Here is a 20871-nt window from a genome sequence, read left to right on the forward strand (position 1 = left end):
GGAGAGCATGTTACAATTTTGTTTTCTGTGTAACCATTTGTTTCCAATATCCTTATCCATTATCTCCCCCATCTCTTGTCTTTGATAAATTTATTCTTGTTTTCACTATGAATATATCTCAGTGCTGTGGTATTATGCAAAGTGCTGGTCATGAGTTGAATCTTACAAGTGGGGGGTATCCTGTTCCTCTGGGATGAGTGGGCCTGGTAATTCTGCAAATGTCCCGTGGATAATGGGCTGGACACTGCAGGGAATGCTCCAAGTATCTGGGGGTTGGTGTGTGCCTGTCACTACCTGTACAGAGAGATTGAGGTCTGAGAAGGCTTGGAAAGCAGTGCTGATGCTGCTACAGGCTGTTGGTTTCAGGGACCTGCTCCAAAGCAAGCAGAGCCAAAACTCTGTCACACTACAGGCAAGTAGTGGCAAGGTGCCTCACAATCTTGGTTCTTGGGTACCCTTGGAAAGCGACATCGCTGCGTCAGACCCTGAGTTCCACTGTGACTTGGGTCCAAGCCCTGTAATTTTTCAGTCTGGATGCAGCTCAAGCCATAGACCTGAGTCAGAAGGTCTGCATAGTGTAGTCTGGACACATTAGCATGGCTCTGCTGGTCCAGCAGTTGTAAACCAGGTTTACAATGCAACATGGGCTCAGAAACACCGAGTCCACAAGCCCGGGTCCCACAGACCCAGGTTTACAGTGCGGTATAGACATACATTAGGATGCCACATTGTAAGGTTTTTTTTTTTTTAAATAAGATAGGAAATTACACACACACAAATGATGTTAAAAGAACCTTAAGCCTGCACATAAAAGTCAAGCACTCAAAAGTTAGGAAATGCCAGAATTAAGGGTGCCTGTGCAACCTTAATTCAGCCCCCTTGTGGATATGGATTTATGATGGTCATAATTACATAATCACATACTATTTTCCCACAAGACCCTTGCCTCATTCAGTTCACAGAATGGAGCTACTCTGGGAATGAATTAGGGTCATATAGTGAAGAAACCTGTCTGTAGGACCCCTACTTCATTTGTTGCAAAGTTGGAAGTGTGTAATGAATGAGGCAGGGGATTGATTGCAAGTGAAAGAGACCTTAATAATGTCCTTTTAATGTAATTTTTGTGTGTTCAGTAATATTCCATGTTCACCTCGCCCAAAGCTGGATATGTATAGAAAAAACAGAATTCCTGTACAGACCTCAGGAGACAGTCTTTCTACTTACAGAAGTGGCCATCTCAGAAAGGGAGATGCCCACATGTGAAATTTATGTTCAATTTATGGGCTACAACTAGGATCAAAACCAGTCTTAACTTCAATGAGTAAAAAACAAACCTTTCCCCAAAGGTGTGGGTCAGAGACAGCAGGTTTTCAACAGGTATGGAAGACAGGTGAGATGGAAACATTAGGGAACAAATGGGGAACTGGGAACGATATTAAAGGTGGAGAGAAATACACAAAATACGGGCAGAAATAAAAGAAAAGGATGTGGGAAAAGCAAGTCACAAAATTGTTGGATGGGTGTGAGAATACAGAAATGCCTCTAGTAGTTGGACTGGTAGCTGAAAAACAATCTCATTTACATTTGAAGTTAGGTGGTATACGGGTGAGGGAAATAAAGGGACCCATACCAGACAAATACAATTTAACCAAATGCAGGTCAATAGTAATTAATAATATGAAATCTATCCAGGTACTTATTTGGCACTCATTACTGTAGTATCTGAACACCTCACAATCATACTGGATTTTATCCTAACACCGCCCCTGTGAGGGAGAAAGTATTATGACCATTTTACAGATGCAGAGCTAAGGAACAGAGTACATTAAGTCACTTATCCAAGTTCATACACAAAGTATAAGGCAAGAACTGAACCCAGCTCTCCTGAATCCCAATACAGTATTCAAAACAGTAGACCATTCATACCCCCTTTGTGTTTGATCCACTCATCTTCTCTGTCACATTTCTAAATCCAATCTAGTGCAGCCACAGATTTATTCCCACTTTTAAGATTATTTTCTAAAACATTCATACTAACAGATGTTTCTGTATTTAAAGATAATACATCTATTTTCCCCACAAAAACCAGTACAGCAACAATGAAGTTAATTTAAACAACCGTCTGTTACTACAACTGTTCATCCAGACACAGGATGATACAAAGCCATAATTTAAGAACAAAGATACAATTTACACCATTTCATAAAATGTTTATTGAGGATGGTAACACAGGATAAATCATGCAACAGCTCAGTAAAAAAGGGAATCATTTAAAGAATATAAAGAATGGTAATTGGTGCTGCTGATTTTCAAACAAGTTTATAAAAATCATACTAATTGTCCAAAAGTGATACATCAAAAACCACTTGAAGCTGAACATGGACATTACTTGTAAAGTATTCATTAAAAAACTGAAGACGTTTAAAATGATCACCTACAGATTACTGCAATTGACAACTATCATGGGTTATTCATCCTTATAGCTGCAACAATGTTACTACTAATGAAAGTAGGGCTCTACATCCAAAACAGTTTAACCATCTTTTCCTGAATAAAGAACACAATAGAAATGTTTACCACTAAACCACACAGCCAAGCACCTTACCCTCTCTAACCTGCATTGCCACCAAATACTTTATCACTTGGATTGCCTTCCTAGACAACAGATCAAAGACACAGAGGGCACGCACCCTGGTGGCCACAAGAATGGACTCCCTAACATCCTTTAACAGCCTGTTTTTAAAAGGGAAGGATCCAAAGAGAGAAAACTCTAACAAAACATGACTGCCAGCCTTAATGGCACTGACATGTTTTCATAGGAAACTCCCTATCAGCACATGGCATAGCATACTGGTCACAAGAACTTCACATCAAATATCAGTGGGTTCAGATTTAAGTTGACAGATATAATTCACCTTTTGGAAAAAAAATAAATATAGTGGAATGAAAATTGAAATGAAGGGGAAGAATAATGATTACCATCCATCAGGAAGCACACATGTGTGTGCACTGAAATAAATCAGTAATTTGAAAGAATCCTTGAAAATTAAAAAAAAAAAAAAAGTGTTTGTACTTATTTCTGGTCATAAACAACCTCACAAAATCTCACTTTTGGAACTATTCAAATTGAAACTACACACTGAATTTATTAATACAGTATAAGTTTCTTTATGTAAAAAATCTTTATACATAGTAATAAAAAAAGATAGAGGCAAGATGCATCAAACAGAAATCCGCTGGTTGTTTTTCCTCTGTTCTTACAGAGCCACTGATGACTATCTGTGCTAAAAAGAGAGTTGTATTTCTGACTTTCTGTCTCAAGCATCTTCGCCTTTGCTTGTGGTAAGGATTGTTCTGTCCAAGCATCCGGAAGGACAGATGCTGGGGATGATTTTTGGCACTTACGCTGGCAAACTGAGCTTCTTTCCTTTTAGTACTAGGAAAAAAAAGAGAAAAAAGTTACTAAATACATAGATGTATCCATGGACAAATTGTTGAAGTATTTATCAGACAGAATCACTTTTTTGTAAGAAATGCTCTATAATCAGGTCCTCCTAACTCTCATCTCCCTGCCATTAAATTCCCTGGGAGAGTACAGTAACTCCTCACTTAACATTGTAGTTATGTTCCTGAAAAATGACTTTAAGCAAAACCATGTTAAGCGAATCCAATTTCCCAATAAGAATTAATGTAAATGAGGGGGTTAGGTTCCAGGGAAATTTTTTTCACCAGACAAAATATAAATATATATATATATATATATATATATATATATACACATATATATACACACACATACATACACACACACACACACACACACACAGTATAAGTTTTAAACAAACAATTTAATACTGGTACACAGTGATGATGATTGTGAAGCTTGGTTGAGGTGGAGGAGTCAGAGGGTGGGATATTTCCAGGGAATGCCTTACTGCTAAATGATGAACTAGCAATTGGCTGAGCCCTCAAGGGTTAACTCTCACACTCTACTGTACAAGGCAACAGGAAAGGAGGGAGGGCAGAGACCGAGACACACACCCTCTGTGTGTGTGTGTGTGTGTGTGTGTGTGTGTGTGAGAGAGAGAGAGAGATGCGCATTTCCCCTTTAAGTATGAAGAGTGGGTCAGAAGTACACTGCCTTGTTAATTAGATCAGCAAGCTGAGACCGGACTGCAGCTGTAACTGCCTGGAAACTCCCTCTGTCGTGTGTCCCCCTTGCTTTATGGAAGATGGGGTAAGCGGGGTGTAGGAGCAGGGGGGAGGGGGACACCCTGACATTAGTCCCCCTCTTCCTCCCCCCTCCCCCCCCCACAGCAAGCAGGAGTCTCGGGGAGCAGCTCCAAGGCAGAGGGCAGGAGCAGCACATGGCAGTGGGGGAGGGACAGCTGCAATTGCTAGCCTGCTGGGCAGCTGCTGCACAGGGAACTTAGGGGAGCAGGGAGCTGATAGGGAGAGCTGATAGGGGGCTGTTGGTCCACCCTGGTTCCAACCATGCACCAGCTAGCTCCACCAGGCTGCTCTTCCTGCAAGCAGTGAACAAAGCAGGCGGCTGCCAAACGACATTAGAAGGGAGCATTGCACAACTTTAAACGAGCATGTTCCCAATGGGACGACTTTAAGTGAGGAGTTACTGTATATGGAAAGAAGAGCCTGTTCCACTCTGTCCCCTGTGTACACATGGAAATTCTTAAATTCTAGCATCATGAATTTTGCCAGGCCAGGGTATGATAACATCAATGAACCAGTAGTGGTGATCTACCACAGTGGGCCTAACCAAAGTAATAAGATTCACAATTATGCAACTTTGGGGTGATAAGATGGGGGGAAATATGAGGAGGGGCAGAACAGCTAACAGATTCTACAGGGCTGATGGTTTCTTGGATCAACATAAAATACACTCAAATCTTATTTGTCCAGAAGGTGTTCTCCATCTTGAAAGACGCTCCTTCGGACTCGTACTACCAGTTTAAACAGTGTGGAAGAGCTGTGCTGATTTTACAGGGTTCAGGAAGCAGGGATGACATGATTGTTCCCCCAAAAAGGTGCAATGTGAATACACTGAATTACATTAGTTTTAACTATGTCACAGAGACTCATCAGAACCATGGTTCCACCTGTAGTGGAGACAGGCCCTCAAAAGGCCCAGAACTACCAAAAAAATGTACTGTAATAATTTACACATAATATTAACAAGTTGGTGACCTCAGTACAGACAATCAGTTAGAAAAAAGTCAATTTAACCATGCCTAACACTACGGGGTATTATAATACAACCTGATGCTGCCAGTTACTGTACTACTTACCTTTTGTAACATACAAATAGAAGAAGTCGCAGTAAAGAATGGTCTGGACCACACCAGCAACAACAGCTATGAGGTCAAAGAATCCTTCAAAATAGTAGCGCCAAATCCAATTGATTAGGTACAAGGCACGGTACAGACCCAAGAAGAAAAGATAGTGAGTGGTGATGGTCTCTGCTTCCCCAGTTTTACTAATCATAAAAAGCTGGGGGAGGATAGCAACTGATTCAAGGTAGATAGAGAAGGTCCACAAGATCTGAAAGACAAAAAGGCAAATACATTCAATACCACTAATTTCCCTCCATGCCTATGAGTAAGGAAGATGTTAGGGGGTAAAAACTGAGGTCAAACCAAACAATTTTATGAACAAATACAGTAATTTGAAAAGTCCTCCTTGTCACAAATCCAGACAAAACCTTCTCCAATCAGGACAAGTAGGAAAACTGCATAGACTTGTTCCTGAGATGAGTCACAGCCAAAGTGACTGTAGACAAGAGAATCTCTGAATCAACTATCTAATGAGCCTGCAGCAGTAATTTGCGGATGAAGTCAATGCTTCCTAGTATGTGCCTTTGAGTTAAAGATTTGCAGCACCCTGAAATCCATTTAAGAGACTTGATTCTGTGAGATGCTGAGTGTCTCCAAATTGTTGAGGCCACTTTTCATCTCTCTGGATCAGAATTTAAACAAAGAATCTTAGGCTAGTAAATTGCAGGGCTTTGGAGCTGTGCTCCGGCTCCGCTCCAGCTCCAGGCAAAAATCTGCAGCTCCACTGCTCTGGAGCTGCTCTGCGCTCCAGCTCCAGCTCCGCTCCAAAGCCCTGATGAGTAAGTTCCTCCTATTTTCTTTCACACGCACCCCCAATTAGAGCATGATCCTGCACAAACTGAAGCTAGTAGCAAAACTTCCATAGACTTCACTTGTTGCAGGGTCAGGCTCTAATTGTGAAAAAAGTAAAAAAAAGTAGAGAAAAAACCTTCAGTTGACTAGAAGAGAATTCTTATCCATTTACCTTATTAACTGAGGGGAAAAAACTTATCAACCTACAATTGTTGCGTACTCTCCAGATAAAAAGCAGGCAAGAAGGTAAAATTCCATTTTATGCCTAAATGGAAAGAGCATCCAGCCTAAAGTTTTGCAACATCCATGGAAATCAAAATAATCGAGCATTTTAACACTGGCTGAAAGCTCATGAATCAACAGAAAAAAAAAAAAAAAAAGAGATTTAAAAACAAAATGTTGCAATGAAGGACATCAAGACAATATTAAGACACTTTCCTTAATGAAATCTGACAATCCTATGGCCTAGAAAAATTCAGTTTCACTCCAATTAAAATATATACAGGAGGGTATATTTTATACTATAGGGAAGCATTTATTTTCTGTGCTGATAAACAATAACAAATTTACTGTATTTCTAGTGTGGCTACAATTTCTGTAAATACTCTAGAAGTTTGTAATACAGTATAATGATTCAGAATTTTTGTAATTCTTTTTGGTTTCACCAGATGGCACCCAATTCTCACTGGCTGCCAGTCTGGTAAGCTTGAAAAATGCCCGAAAACATAAGACAAATGATATTGCTGGATTAATATCACAGCCATGAGTGCGAGGTGAACAATATATGCTTCTGTTTGATAAAACAATGAAGTGACCATCCATTGGAGCACTAAATTCAGTCTTTTAAGAGCCATAACCTGTATTCTTTACACAGACTACATTCTGAACTGAAGTTCAGAGAGTTTAAAGGTATGTGAGGGGTGTAGGACCACCATATCTGTCATTGGATGTATTTTACAAATGGGCTTTTAGAAGTGTCTTTAATGTCCAATACACCCTCAAAATATTTTTTCATACTGAAACATTTCTAACAGTTGAAAGCATATTTTAAATAAAATTACATCATCTTTACATTATTACAGAAAACCAACAAACTTAAAATACCAGAAATAACCTCAACCAACCTCTAGAGGGGAGAAGTCATGATTGACAAGAAACGAGAGTCCACCAACAGGAACCACCAGAAACTCCACTCGGAATGTATCATGGTTTCCATCGTAGGTAGCCTTAAATTTCATGTAGATCAGGTATACAGTGGCATATGAGCAAGCAACGTAGATAAGCTAATAAGAAAAAAAAAAAAACAGAACACAAATATGATTGTACACCCCCTAACAAAAAAAAAAAAATACATTACTGTTTACAAAAAACCCCAAGCTTAGTGTTTGTCTATATGACACTGCAAAAGAATACAAGGAGTGAACGGTGTTTTACTCCTCTTCATAGAGTACTAATTCAAAAGCCAATAACTCTTGGTTCTACATTTTTAATCTAAATAATTATACAAGTTATAACCTGATGGCTTCCGTCATACAGGATGCAAGGCAGTTTCCAATATAACCCTCTATTTTCACATTTCACCTTTAGTTCTACATTTTTCCATACCTTACTTCTGGCTAACAGTGACTAAAGGAAGTTTCAACAAAACTCTTCCAGAAGTTTGAGTGGAGAGGACTGGGAGGAAAAATACATTTTCCCTCTTGTAGAAAAATTGTGAAGGGGATACTAAAAACTGCCAAACATTTAAACTTAAAATTGTACATATGCATAATCCATTACTAGTATGTGCTTTGGGACTTCTGAAAAATATGAAGTTATGAATGGTTGAAAATTACAGTGCAACATGCACATGGATATTAGAAAATTTATGCAGTGATCAGAAACACAGATCTGATCCTCATGCATGCTCTGTCATGTAGCAACAGCATCATGCTTACTCAACAGAGCCGATCTAACACTTTAAAAGCCACACAGCCTGGAGAAAGAGCACATGTCTAGAAGCCCTGAACTGTTGATTTCTATTTCTTTTTTCCTTTTCTATCACTGACTAGCCATAATGCTGTACACAGTGTGCTTTGTTCCACTGCTTTGTCAGACTCTATGCAGAAAATAATGTTTAAAAAAAAGCAAAAATTAAAAGATAAATATATTCAAATATGCCCAGAGTAACAAAACACGACCCCATCAATGTCCAGAGTACACACATCAAAGTGAACATGAAAGTTGAAGAAATATAATCTAGTGGCAGTTAGAGTGTTGGACTGGGACAAAAGATTCCGGGAGTGTGTTCCTGGCTCTGCTGTTAACTTCTTGAGCAACCTTGGGCAAGTCAGATTACCTGTTTTTACAAACAGTATATGGTTTATCTTACAATGTTGTGATAACTGATGTTCATAAAGCTCTAAATGTCATAATGAAAAGTCCATCTTATTACACAGTTTTTAACAAATTACTAATTTTCTATAGTTGCAGCTTCATTTGATTTAGATGTCATATTTCCTCATATTAAGAGCTTATAGAAGGTTTCTTTGGTGGGAAAGAGTATTTGTATGGAGTGCAAATTTCCATATACGTTGTCTGAAGCTCCTTTGTCCTTTAAGTTACCAATGCAGTAGACCATCACCTACCAGAAGAGGCTTTTGTTAAAGGAATTGTGTGTGCAAAACAATGACTAGCCTTTCTCACTTATGCAGAATACTGTACCTTCATAGATGTGTTATACAATGAAATGAATGCAGAGAAGAGATCCAGATAACGGGTAGTGAAGACCAGAGCAAAGAGAAGCTGGCTTTTCCCAGAAATACCTAAAGCAATAAATGAAATAATTATTATATATAACAAAGGACAATGTTTGCTGCTAACGGTGTAGAAGTAAATGGTGAAAGTGCAGGATTGGATTTCCCTGCACGAGTGGATTTCCCTGCACAAAGAGGACAGAGACTGACTTCTCAGAACTAAGAGAAGCACCAACAGTGTCATGAGTTTGTGCACGTTAGTGATATCAAACTAAGGTGCACTGGCATCACTAAACTATGCAGTGGAAAAGGTGCCAGCATGGTACAAGATTTAGTTAAAGTTATTAGAAGCCATACAGTTTGCAGATCATACTTTTGGAGGTTAAGCCATCTGTTTAGTATCACCACTAGTGGTTTCTATATAGCAGAGCTCAGTTATATTAGTAAGAATTAGCTTTGTATTGTAACCCGTGTTGTCACATGCCCCTATACATTAGCTACATACTGGACAGCTCCAAAGATGCAAGGATAGAGCATGTAAACAAGAGATACTGCATATTCCAGGGATAAGAGGAGCACACAAACACCAGTTGCTTAGTGACTTGAAAGGAATTAAAGCTATTTTAACAGTGAATGTGGCAAACTACTCTAGGGCTAGTCTACACTTACCGGGTAGTTCGACGGCTGCGGATCGAAGTTCCGAGTTCGATTTATCGCGTCTGGTGTGGACGCGATAAATCGAACCAGGAAGTGATCCCCGTCGACTGCGGTACTCCAGCTAGACGAGAGGAGTACCGCGAAGTCGACGGGGGAGCCTGCCTGCCACGTGTGGACCGCGTCTGAACCGCGGTAAGTTCGAAGTAAGGTATGTCGAATTCAGCTACGTTATTCACGTAGCTGAATTTGCGTACCTTACTTCGACTTGGGGGGTAAGTGTAGACCAAGCCTTACAGTTCAATTGCTCCACATGATTAGGCAAATAAATTTTATATAGAATAGTCAGAAAGCGTGCTTATTAGTTGCTATAAAAGTTAAAACCTGGCACTGCAAATCTTTACTCCTCTTTATTAAGGTCCATGGAATTAATTTCCTAGTAATGGCTTTTAGGACCAGGTCCTTAAAAAATACAGAGAAAGTTCAACCATGACGCTCTCCATGCAGAGAGGGAAATGCTTTGAGTAAAGTTTCCCGCAAATAAAACAATGCTTTGCACTTAAATGAACTGTATTTATACAAAAAGTCCGTATTACTTGAATAGCTTAATTGTAATATTTTGTTAATTAGGTATTTATCACAACTTTCATATGTAATAAACATTTATTTGGGAAGCTTAATACATTCTCTCTAGTATCAACCAACTGCCAATAATCTAAATCTTAGCATAATAAAGTAAAACCTGTAAAAGCTTAAAATCTTCAGTTATGCAAATAGACAAACACTATATAGTTTTTGTTTATATCTTTTCTAAGTTGGAATTTTGCAATCTCACTTTCCAAAAAATGAAATTTATGGTTTAAGCCCCCACTCACCATTAGCCACAGCTGAATGGAGTTCTCAAGCCTTGAAAATGGGCATTTAGAATATTTTGAATATAAAAGTAAATCCATTTATTTGGCCCCTGAAGTCCAGACCCGCCAATTATACCTGGCATCAGGCCAGGTACAGAACCTACTGTAGACTTGAATCAGCCTACTGTGAAAAGTCAAGATTTGCAACAAACAAAACAATCAACCAACCCAAAATAACCCCCTCCAAACCGTTGTAGATTTAAAAAATAAATAAATTCTAAAATGGCATTTTTTGGAGAAAATATGGACTTGTCTTTCCCATACAAGTTGGCTACAGCCTCTAGTAAGGTTCAGTGATGAATGTGAAGTCAGAGCAGCTGGTCCCATGGAAGGTATTGATTCCAGGACCTACCAGATGGAAAAAGGTCAATTTTATATTTAAAATGTGCATAATGCCCCTCTTACCCTGCTCATTTAGGGTATACATCATGTAGTTTGACAGCCCTTGCAATTGCAGGTTATCTTTAACACTTGGCAAGGGATATCGCAGAAGAACAAATCAATTTCATGAGTTAATTTGCAGAGCAAACAATCTAACTTGAAATGGATTACAGAAAACAATCTGTACATGACAGTTTTACTCCTGGGGAAATTCTGTGCCAAAAAATTAAAAATTCTGCAAAATTCTGCATATTTATTTGTCAAAATAACACAATATAATCATGCCAGTTTCAATTATTTTGGCAATTTATTTCAAAATACCTGCCAGCAAGTATGTCTATAACAATGTAGACAGGGGAAAAAAAGATTCAGGAAATGTTTTGGGTTTTTTTTGACAAATAGATTCCTTACTAGGCATATTAATACAGAACTCTAAGTAATTCATTTAAACTACAATATAGAAACGTACTTCCCACATCCCTCAGAAGCAGTGCAAAGGCCTGGGGAAGTCAGGGGTACTGGAGGAATTGAGGGAGAGGGAAAGAGCCTGGGAGGGAAGCAGGAGGGTTGTTGAATGTGGGTGGGAGAAGTATGCAACAGTTTTTTGGGGGAGCGGGGTTGCGGGGGGGGGCGGAATTGTTAGGGAGTTGGGGAGCATCCCCCATGCAGACCCTGGTTGACCTCTAGCTCTTCCCATTCAATCATGCGCATCTGCCCCTGTCCCCATGTGTCCCAGCACCCTGTACCCCCATTCCCTTCTGACCCTGAAGCCCTCTACCCCCAGCACCCCCACAGCCTCCCTCCCCGTCCCCATGTGACCCTGCAGCCCTCCTCCCATTTAGCCCCTGGCTCTATACTGTCACCCCACTAGCTCCTTAGCCCATGCCAATCTATCCCCCACCACTAACCCTTCTGAACCCCAGACTATGACCTCCCAGCAACCCCATGTGCCACACTTTGTCCATCCCCTGCCTCCTCACCTGTCCCCACGGTGAGGAACGCAGCCTCTTCCCCCTCCCTCTCTGCTGGCTGCCCTCTCTTCTGGAGCCACAGCAGCCCCTGGTAGGTGAAAGTGTAACTGCAGCGCCTCTCCAGCAGAATCTATATTCTGCAGAGGAAAAAAAATCTGCAGAGGACATGAATTCTGTGCGTGCGTAGTGGCGTAGAATTCCCCCAGGAGTATAGTTCATGAAAGCACATTATTTAGCATCTTATATTGACTTCCATGTCATAAAAAGGAAATTTATAATGATATTAAATAAAGTCAGCAGCAACATCCTGTATGGAGTTCAACACAGAGATTCCTAGTAATTATTTCTGAGTTGCTGTTTGGTGTGATAAATATTGTTCTGAAGCCCTAATTCAAAAGCTTAAATAAGCAGTTTGGCTATCCAAAATCTGGATTGTTTTTCTGCCAAAGCTCTAATGAACAGTACTACCTGAGTTAATTTGCTCTCCCCTTGAATTCCTTCCTCTAACTTAATCTAACACATTACCAGAACAATTTAAGGCAGGGGTTCTCAAACACTGATAGTGTTATTCACTTCTCATATACAGAAATTGTCTTGTGGTCTCCCCTTCCCTATCACAAACCACCTCCTCCTTGAGGCCTCAATCCCCATTTCCTCTCCTTCTCTTAGGAATCAGTGGCTCAGAATAGAGGTACACAGGCTGTCTCCCCCTCATTTCCAGCTGCTTTTTCAGGCCTTCAAGCTCTTCTTGGAACACAGACCTTGGACACACACAGAAGCAGACGGAAAAGAGGAATCAGCACTATGACTTGCCAGCTCTCCGTGGTCCATAAACTACAGTTTGGGAATCACTCATTTGGGGGCTTTTTTGTTTTTTTAATTATTTCTAATTTTCTCCTTACTTTGGGGTCAAACAGTTAAACCATCTGTCGGTTTGCTCACACCCTTCCTTAACGTCTGAAAAAATCATAGGGTGCATGCATATTTGGTGTTAAGTTACAAACTGCTCGAATAAACAAGCTTTGTAAGTGATAGCATAAAGCCCTCAAGATGACAGTTGGGTATTCATCAGTGACCGTTGAAGTGTTATCTGGTACCATTATAATGGGTGATGTGCTTCTGGAATGGCCTTACAGACAAATTTGAGTAAGCTGATGTTTACAGAATTCTTAGACTATAACAAACACTGATATGACAAACTCCCACAGGAAAAATCATAGAATCATAGAAATGTAGGGCTGGAAGGGACCTTGAGAAGTCATCATGTCCAACCCCCTGTGCTGAGGCAGGATTAAATAAACTTAAACCATGCCTCACAGGTGTTTGTCTACCGTGTTCTTAAAAATCTCCAATGATGGGGATTCCACAACTTCCCTTGGAAGCCTTTTCCAGGTCCTAACTACCCTTATAGTTAGAAAGTTTTTCCTAATAGCTAACCTACATCTCCTTTGCTGCAGATTAAGCTCATTATTTCTTGTCCTACCTTCAGTGGACATGGAGAACAATTGATCACCATCTTCTTTATAACAAACCTTAACATATTAAAAGATTATTATCAGGTCCCCCCTCAGTCTTCTTTTCTCAAGACTAAACATGCCTAGGTTTTTTTAACCTTTCCTCATAGGTCACATTTTCTGAATGATTTGTCATTTTTGGTGCTCTCCTCTGGACTCTCTCCAATTTGTCCACATCTTTCCTAAAGTGTGGTGCACAGAACTGGCCACAGTACTCCAGCTGAAGCCTCACCACTGCTGAGTAGAGCAGGACAATTACCTCCCATTTCTTACATAGGACAGTCCTGTTAATATACCCGAGAATGATACTATACTTTTTTTTGCAACTGTATCACATTAGTGATTCATATTAAGTTTATAATCCATTATGAGCTCCAGATCCTTCTCAACAGTACTACCACGTAGCTAGTTGTTCCTCATTTTGTAGTTATCAATTTATTTTTTCTTTCTAGGAGAAGTACTTTGCACTTGTCTTTATTCAATCTCATCTTGTTGAATTTGACCAATTCAACAATTTGTCAGGGTCATTTTGAATTCTAATCCTGTCCTTCAAAAAGCTTGCAATCCCTCTCATCTTGGTGTCACCTGCAAATTCTATAAGCACACCCACCACTCCAATATCCGAGTCATTAATGAAAATACTGACTAGTACCAGACCCAAGACTGATTCCTGCAGGACCCCACGAGGTACGCGCTCCGTGTTTGACAGAAAACCACTTAAAACTACTTTTTCAGTACAGTCTTTCTACCAGTTGTGCACTCACCTTATAGTAATTTCATGTAGACAGCATCTCCCTAGTTTGCTTATAAGCATGTCATGTGGGACTGTGTCAAAAACCTTACTAAAATCAAGATATAGCACATCTACTGCTTCCCCCACTAGGCCAGTAACCCTGTCAAAGAAGGAAATTTTGCCTTGGTTTGGCATGACTTGTTCTTGACAAATCCATGCTGGCTATGCCTTATAGCCCTATTAATCTCTAGGTGCATAAAAACTGATTGTTTAATAATTTGTTCCAGCATCTTTCGAAGTATCAAAGTCAGGCTGATTGGTCTATAATTCCCTGTGTGCTCTATTTCCCCCTTTTTAAAGATAGGTACTATGTTTGCCCTTCTCCAGGCCTCTGGGACCTTACCAGTCCTCCAAGAGTTCTTAAAGATAACTGCTAACAATTCCAAGATTGCTTCAGCTCATTCCTTAAGTATAGGGTGACCTGATGTCCCGTTTTAAAGGGACAGTCCCATATTTAAGCCCTCCTGCAGGTGTCCTGACTTTTTCTTAAAAACGGGCAAATTGTCCCATATTTTATTCCCCCCCCCCTCCATCAGTACTGGCGGGTCCGGCTGCTGACTGGATCCCTGCTCACCAGCCACCTGCCCACCAGCAGTGAGTGAGGGGGTCCAGTGGCTGACAATGGGGGTAGGTGTGCAAGGCTGGTGGCAGGGTGAAGATGTAGCTTGTGGGGCCAGCCGCTCCCTCTGCCAGTCCATCAGCGCAGCCCCCACTGTGTGCTGGCTCTCAGCCAGCAGGGCCCGGCCCCCTGGCCCATTTCCGGCCGGCACTGGCTGTGTGCTGTGAGGCCTGTGTGTATGGGCAGGCGCCAGGCAGCGGCCAGTTATGTGTTTCCTCTGCTGCTCACCCATCAGCCCTTTATGTGCTCCCCCTCTTTCTATCCTCTCCCTGATTTTCCCCTTCACCCCGCCCCCCAGTCCCGTGGCTCCTCCATATCTCCCCCGGTGGGACACATCTCGCTTCCAGCACTGTGAGGAGAACCAGCCCCTGGTCGGAGCACTCAGCTCACCAATAGTCTGGCCAGCAGGCTCCTTCCTTTCCCTACTGCCTCTGGCTGGGCTGGCACCTTGGGAAAGCCCAAGACTCTCTGGCCTGGGGTGCTGGCCAGGAGGAGCCAAGCCCTGCATGTGCCAAAGCCCTGTGCAGCGCTGGCATGGGGAAGCCTCTCCACCACTCAGCTAAGCTCTGGTGTGGTGGTGGGAGGAGGAAGTGATTTCCAGCCTGTTTGCATCCCGACCCTGCAAGCTCCACAGCACCCCTCTGGGCTTAGCACCCTCTTCACCCACCCCCCTAGGGTCCTGCCCCGAGGGAGTGCAGGGCTGCTCCGCCCCCTAGGCACCCTTCCCTGGCGATCCAACTCTCTGACCAGGTTCGCTGAAGCCCCTGCAGTCAGGTTCCCTGGGTCCTGGTGCACAATGCATCCTTAAGGCTTAACCCCTTCCTGCCCACACTGTAGCTGGGGGACAGGAGGCGGCTGGGTTATGTTGGTGGCCAGCAACAGCCTGAAGGTGTTAGCTGCCTTTCGACACCGTGCAGGCAGGAAGGGACAAGCTGCTTCCAGTCACAGGGATGAGATGAGCTCTGCAAAGACATGGGCCAGGTGATCCCTTCCCCCAGTCCCCTTCTCCTGCGGCTGGAAGCAGCTCCTCTCCCTTCCCTCCCGAAAGGCTACTGCTGGCTACATTCTGGTGTGAACCCTGACAGAAATGGGGTGGGGTGGGGTGAGGGGGGGCATGTGACCCTGCATGTCCCCCCCCCCCACTCCATGTGTTGCTTTGGGAAGACGCAGTGCCCGGTACCAGGAGAGGTGGGTCCATCCTGGGGCCCAGCCAGGCATGGAGGGCGGAGAGCACCAGGCAGGGAGGGTTGGGTTGGTCGCACACCCACCCACCCCGTGTGAGAGAGGTGTACAGGAGTGTGTGTATGTGTGTGTGTGTCACATCTCCTCGTGTGTGTCACCCCTCCTAATGTGAATCCTAAAGCCTTAAAGATAAGAAGGTAAATAAAAAGAATCCAACTAAGCAGTATTTCTTTTTAACAGGCTCAGTCAACTTGATGTTAATTTAAACATTTGTACTGCATCGTTCTGATTGATTGCCATTGAACTTGCTTGAATATGAGTAATTTTACTAGGTGCCCCGTATTCAGCATAGGGAAATATGGTCACCCTACTTAAGTACTCTAGGATGAATTTAATCAGCCCCTGCCAAGTTGAAAACATTTAACATACCTAAACTTTCTTGACCTTGGTCTTTCCCTATTTTGGTTTGTATTCCTTCCCCTTTGTTGTTTAATATTAACTGTGTTGAGTATCTGGCCAGTAAACAGAGGACCTACACTTTCCTTCATCTTTCTTTTGCTCATAATGTATTTACAGAACTTATTACCTTTTATGTCCCTTACTAGGTGTAACTCATTTTGTATCTTAGATTTTCTCATTTTGGCTGTACATCCTTTTGCTTTTCTTTTGTACTCATCCTTGCAATTTGTCTATGTTTCAACTTTTTGTAGGATTCCTTTCGATTTTCAGGTCATTAAAGAGCTCCTGATGGAACCATATTGGCCTCTTCCTATCTTTCCTTCACATTGGGATAGTTTGCAATTGAGCCTTCAATACTGTCTCCTTGCAAAACTGCCAGCTCTCTTGAACTCCTTTTTCCCTTAGACTTTCTCCCCACATGATCTTACTTACCAGTTCTCTGAGTTTGTTAAAGTCTGCTTTTTTGAAGTCCATTGTCCTTATTCTAGTGCTCTCACTCCTTCCTTTCCTTAGAATCATCAAATCTATCATTACATGATCACTTGCACCCAAATGAACCGCAGAAGGGATGAGCCTCTGAAGAAAAGCCCACGGTGAATTTATTCTCACTCATTGTTGTCAGGGTTCAGAGGCTAGAGCCCTGAGAGAAGAGAAAAGAAGGATTTGAACTCCTTCCCCCTAGTTCCACCTGACTTTTCTTTAAGAAAATAAACCCTGGTAAATTTATCTCCATCTCATAAAGAGGAATAGATAAGAGCATAAAGCAGATTTTTCCTACTAAAAGAGCTAAGGAAAAGTTAATTAATTTCCTTTTAGAAGGGCATTCTGGGAGTGGAAGGAGTCTGGGGCCCGATATAACACATGCTATTCCACTTCTTGGTGCTAGAAAAGCAGCCCCCAGGAGAGATGTTACAACTCTATAACTTACTGGAGACAGAGGTAAAGGTTTGTTTGTTTCCAAAAACCTACTAACTCTGGAGAAAATGACTTTGGGGAACGGATAGCATTTTGATCATTAAGCTCCTTTGGGGGAGGGGAGAAGGGACTAAATTCTATTTTATATTGTATGTTTGCTGATATAATAAGTACCTCAGTATTCCAAAAAGATCACATAAGAAGTCTTGTGAAGCAGGGAACTGAACCAGGATCTTCTGAATCTCAGGTTAGCACCTTAACCACTCAAGCAATAGAAAATATAACCTTTCATTTTAGTCACTGGTTTCAATATAGCCCTTCTTCAATATCTCATATGCCAGGGTTGGAAGTCTTTTTAAACTCCCAAACCACAAGCCTTTCTCTGCATTTGTTTCTTGACATGGGGCCCAGTACTCCAAAACTCTTATTTGTATGACTCACATCAAGAAGGATTTGTAGAATTGGGCTCTTTGACTGTAAGCTCTACTGGCAAGGATTATGTTTTAAATAACATTAATCTGTAGGGCCCCTTATAAATAGTTCTGAACTGCCATTGTATCTACATCCTAAATTCACTGCTAGATAGCCTAATAAAAATAAAGTTTGTTAGAAAACCAAGTTACTTATACATTGTGACAAATATTGTAACTCAAAATTGGTAACTTTAAAAAACAGTTTCCCCAAACTACCAAATTAATAGTGACTGTAGCTGACACAAGATATCAGTCTTTCCGTATTCTTCACCTTTCCACATCTAGCTTACCTGCACAGGGTATTAGACAGTTCAATGTGGTAAGTGTGGCTTAATTGCTTCACAACATACTACCTCTACATACCATCCTTTTTATCTCCCCATCCTCAGGCCCCTTGGGGCTCTTAATTTACAATAGCTCTCTATTTGTACTTTGTTAACCCACCACCTTAGCCATTCCTGCTTCACTATAAAATTAGTATGTAGGCAATGCTTCATGCCAACAAGTGACAGCAAGGACTAGTTACAGGAATACTTGCTCTCACTGAGGGCCAAAAAGGCCAGGCTGTAGGAGAATTGGTATTACAGATAGCTGCTGGGTGGGCAGATTATTTAACACTCATATATGGAGCACCTACATTGAATTACTGGAGCAGCAGTTGTTCTAGCTTTCTGGAACAATGTACAATGGTAGAAAACTGCTTCCAAAGCTATTTCCAGATAGCTCTACTGTTCACTGAGTGAAATAGTAGAAGCCCAATCACTTTTCTCTATGGATACAGATTCCATTGTGATAATTTAGTCTGCCCTCCTGTATAATTGTCCCCAAAAGGATTCCTAAAGCATGTTTTTAGAAAAACATCCAATCTTGATTAAAGAAACTTTAAGTGATGGGGAATCCATCATCAGCCTGAGCGATTTTTTTTTAAACCACCATCCAGGGAATCCCTCCACACACTGGGGATTCCCCCAACTTAAACACACACCAGTCCAGGGAAGCTCCACTCTGTAGCAGAGAGTTAAGACTATGACTAGACAAAGCACTAATAAATGTACAATAGGAAGCAAGCCTTCCCCCATGCAGTGACAGTGAATTTACACAGCTAAATTACAGACCCATGAGAATAGTGGTTCTGAAAAGCGGACACCGTACAGCCAGAATTCAACATCATCCCTCTTCCTAGCAGCTCAATCCACCACACCTTCAGTTAGCTGCCACGTCAGACTAGGCCAGGGATCCCAATTGAGAGCCTATTCTCAAGCCCGGATTCAGTCATTCGCTTCCAATTTTCTATTGCAGTTGGCAATATAAGTGAGAAACCGCTCAAAACCCCCGAATCTAATAGGATGGCAACGTAACGCCTTTTGAAAAAGGCATTAAGAGTGCAAATTAGTGTGATTAGATATAGAATAGGAAGACAGCAAGAGAAACTTCAGGATTTGCAAACTGCAATGTCAGCTACTCCAAACATCTGCACCAAAGCCTGCCCGTTGCAAATTAGATCTGTGTTTAAAGAAGGAAAGTATACAGAGAGGGGAAAAATTAGGCTGGAAACTGCTAGAGAATGAGCACAGCTCACTTAAAATTAAGAAATTAATCTTATTTCTGCAACTCTGATGGAGTTGTGCAAAGTGACGCTTGCCTGCCTTCCAGGAGACTCGTTCCTTCCCTCCTCCAAACCATCTCCCCATTCATTCGCTTTGCACCGGGCAGTTACATAAGGAATGAGCTGCACAACTGTAGGATGGAGGAAAGTACTAGTGCTTTCTGCAGCGCGTCAGGGACTGAAGCATGAATAACTGCAACTGCTTAAAGCCACTAAATCTGTAACATGATCAGAGCTGTCACACGAGGAGGCAATGCGCATCGCCTTTATTTAGAGCTACCCCAGCCCCGGGGTGTTTTTCGGGGGCGAACGGGCAAGGACGAGTCTCCCTGATTCACATCTACCCAAGCCTCCCACATTTGGGAAGGGGAAGTCTTCATGTTGTCTACACGCGGGACAGCTCTTCAGAGAAAACTCCCCCCTTCTCCCTGCTGTTAGGGATTTTGTGAGTACCCCATGAAGACCTGACAGTTCTCTCTCTCTCTCCAGCAGTTGGAGCAGCCAAATATGCCCCCACAAAGAAATCCCTCTCTCCCATCCCCAGCAAAGACACCGCTCCCCACCTCAGTGTCCCGGGGGGCGGAAGGGAGGAAACCCCCTCGCCGCCCGATCCCCTGGCGACTGAGGCAACTCCTGGGGTGGGGTACCCCACACCTGGAGGGGAGGGCAGAGGCCCCTGTGGAAAAGCGGGTTTCCCCACAGAAGGGGCTGAGATGAGACCGCGAGATCGATCCACTCTCTTCCCCCCCCACACACACACCCGGGTCGGTCTAGTTCCCTCCGTCCCCCTCCCCGCATCGGAGGATCAGGCCCCGCTCCCCCGCGTCGGGTCGGTCCGGTCCTCCCAGGGAACATCAGGCTCCGCTCCCTCGGGTGGATCAGTCCCCGCTCCCTCGGGTCGGCTCTGGTCAGTCCGGTCCGCCCAGGAAGTATCAGGCCCCGCTCCCCCAAGTCCGCGCGGTCCCCCCGGGCACGCACCGGCGCAGGAGCGGGTCTTCCAGATCTTGAGCAGCAGGATGATGATGGCCGCCAGGTGGGACAGGTCCCCGGTGAGGCGGAAGATGTTCATGGCGGAGGCAGGGGAGCCCGGAGCCGGGGACCGAAGATGGCGAGAGCTCAACGGGCACCGAGCGACGTGGCCCGGAGACGTGGCCAGACAGCCAGCGCACCCAATGCACCCTGGGAAACCGGAGCAGGAGGGCCCGCCCCCACCGCAAGGGACACGCCCCCTCCTCTTCCCTCCCCCCGCCTCGGGGCTGAGCGCGCTCGCACGCCGCTGAGTCCCCAGGCCCGTTTGGCACGCGCGGGAGGGGCGCGGCGCGAGGCGTGCCCCGTGAGCAGCCGACACCGCCCTCCTCGGCGGGCTGTTAGTGTGGCCCCTCCAGACAAGTCACTTACTGCTCGGCCAGAGCTGCTGGTGGGTTTACGGAGCCGGGCACGAGGTAACCCACGCCCCCGATACAGCCCCCCCGCCCAGCAGCTTAATCTGCACTCTGGGCGTGACTAGCTCTG

At 43.1% G+C, this 20871-nt stretch overlaps 1 protein-coding gene across 1 annotated transcript; it reads right to left on the reverse strand.

The window, feature by feature from the left end:
* Window positions 1-3317: 3317 nt before the first annotated feature.
* Window positions 3318-20514, reverse strand: KDELR2 (KDEL endoplasmic reticulum protein retention receptor 2). The gene is made up of 5 exons (XM_065412804.1): window positions 20338-20514; window positions 8847-8947; window positions 7268-7426; window positions 5307-5559; window positions 3318-3436 (listed from the first exon to the last, which is right to left on the reverse strand). Exons 1-5 carry the CDS (start codon window positions 20426-20428, stop codon window positions 3402-3404), a joined length of 639 nt encoding a protein of 212 aa, XP_065268876.1. The 5' UTR covers window positions 20429-20514; the 3' UTR covers window positions 3318-3401.
* Between the last annotated feature and the right edge of the window lie 357 nt (window positions 20515-20871).

This window comes from Emys orbicularis, chromosome 10 (assembly GCF_028017835.1).
Source record: "Emys orbicularis isolate rEmyOrb1 chromosome 10, rEmyOrb1.hap1, whole genome shotgun sequence".
Lineage (NCBI taxonomy): Eukaryota > Metazoa > Chordata > Testudines > Emydidae > Emys > Emys orbicularis.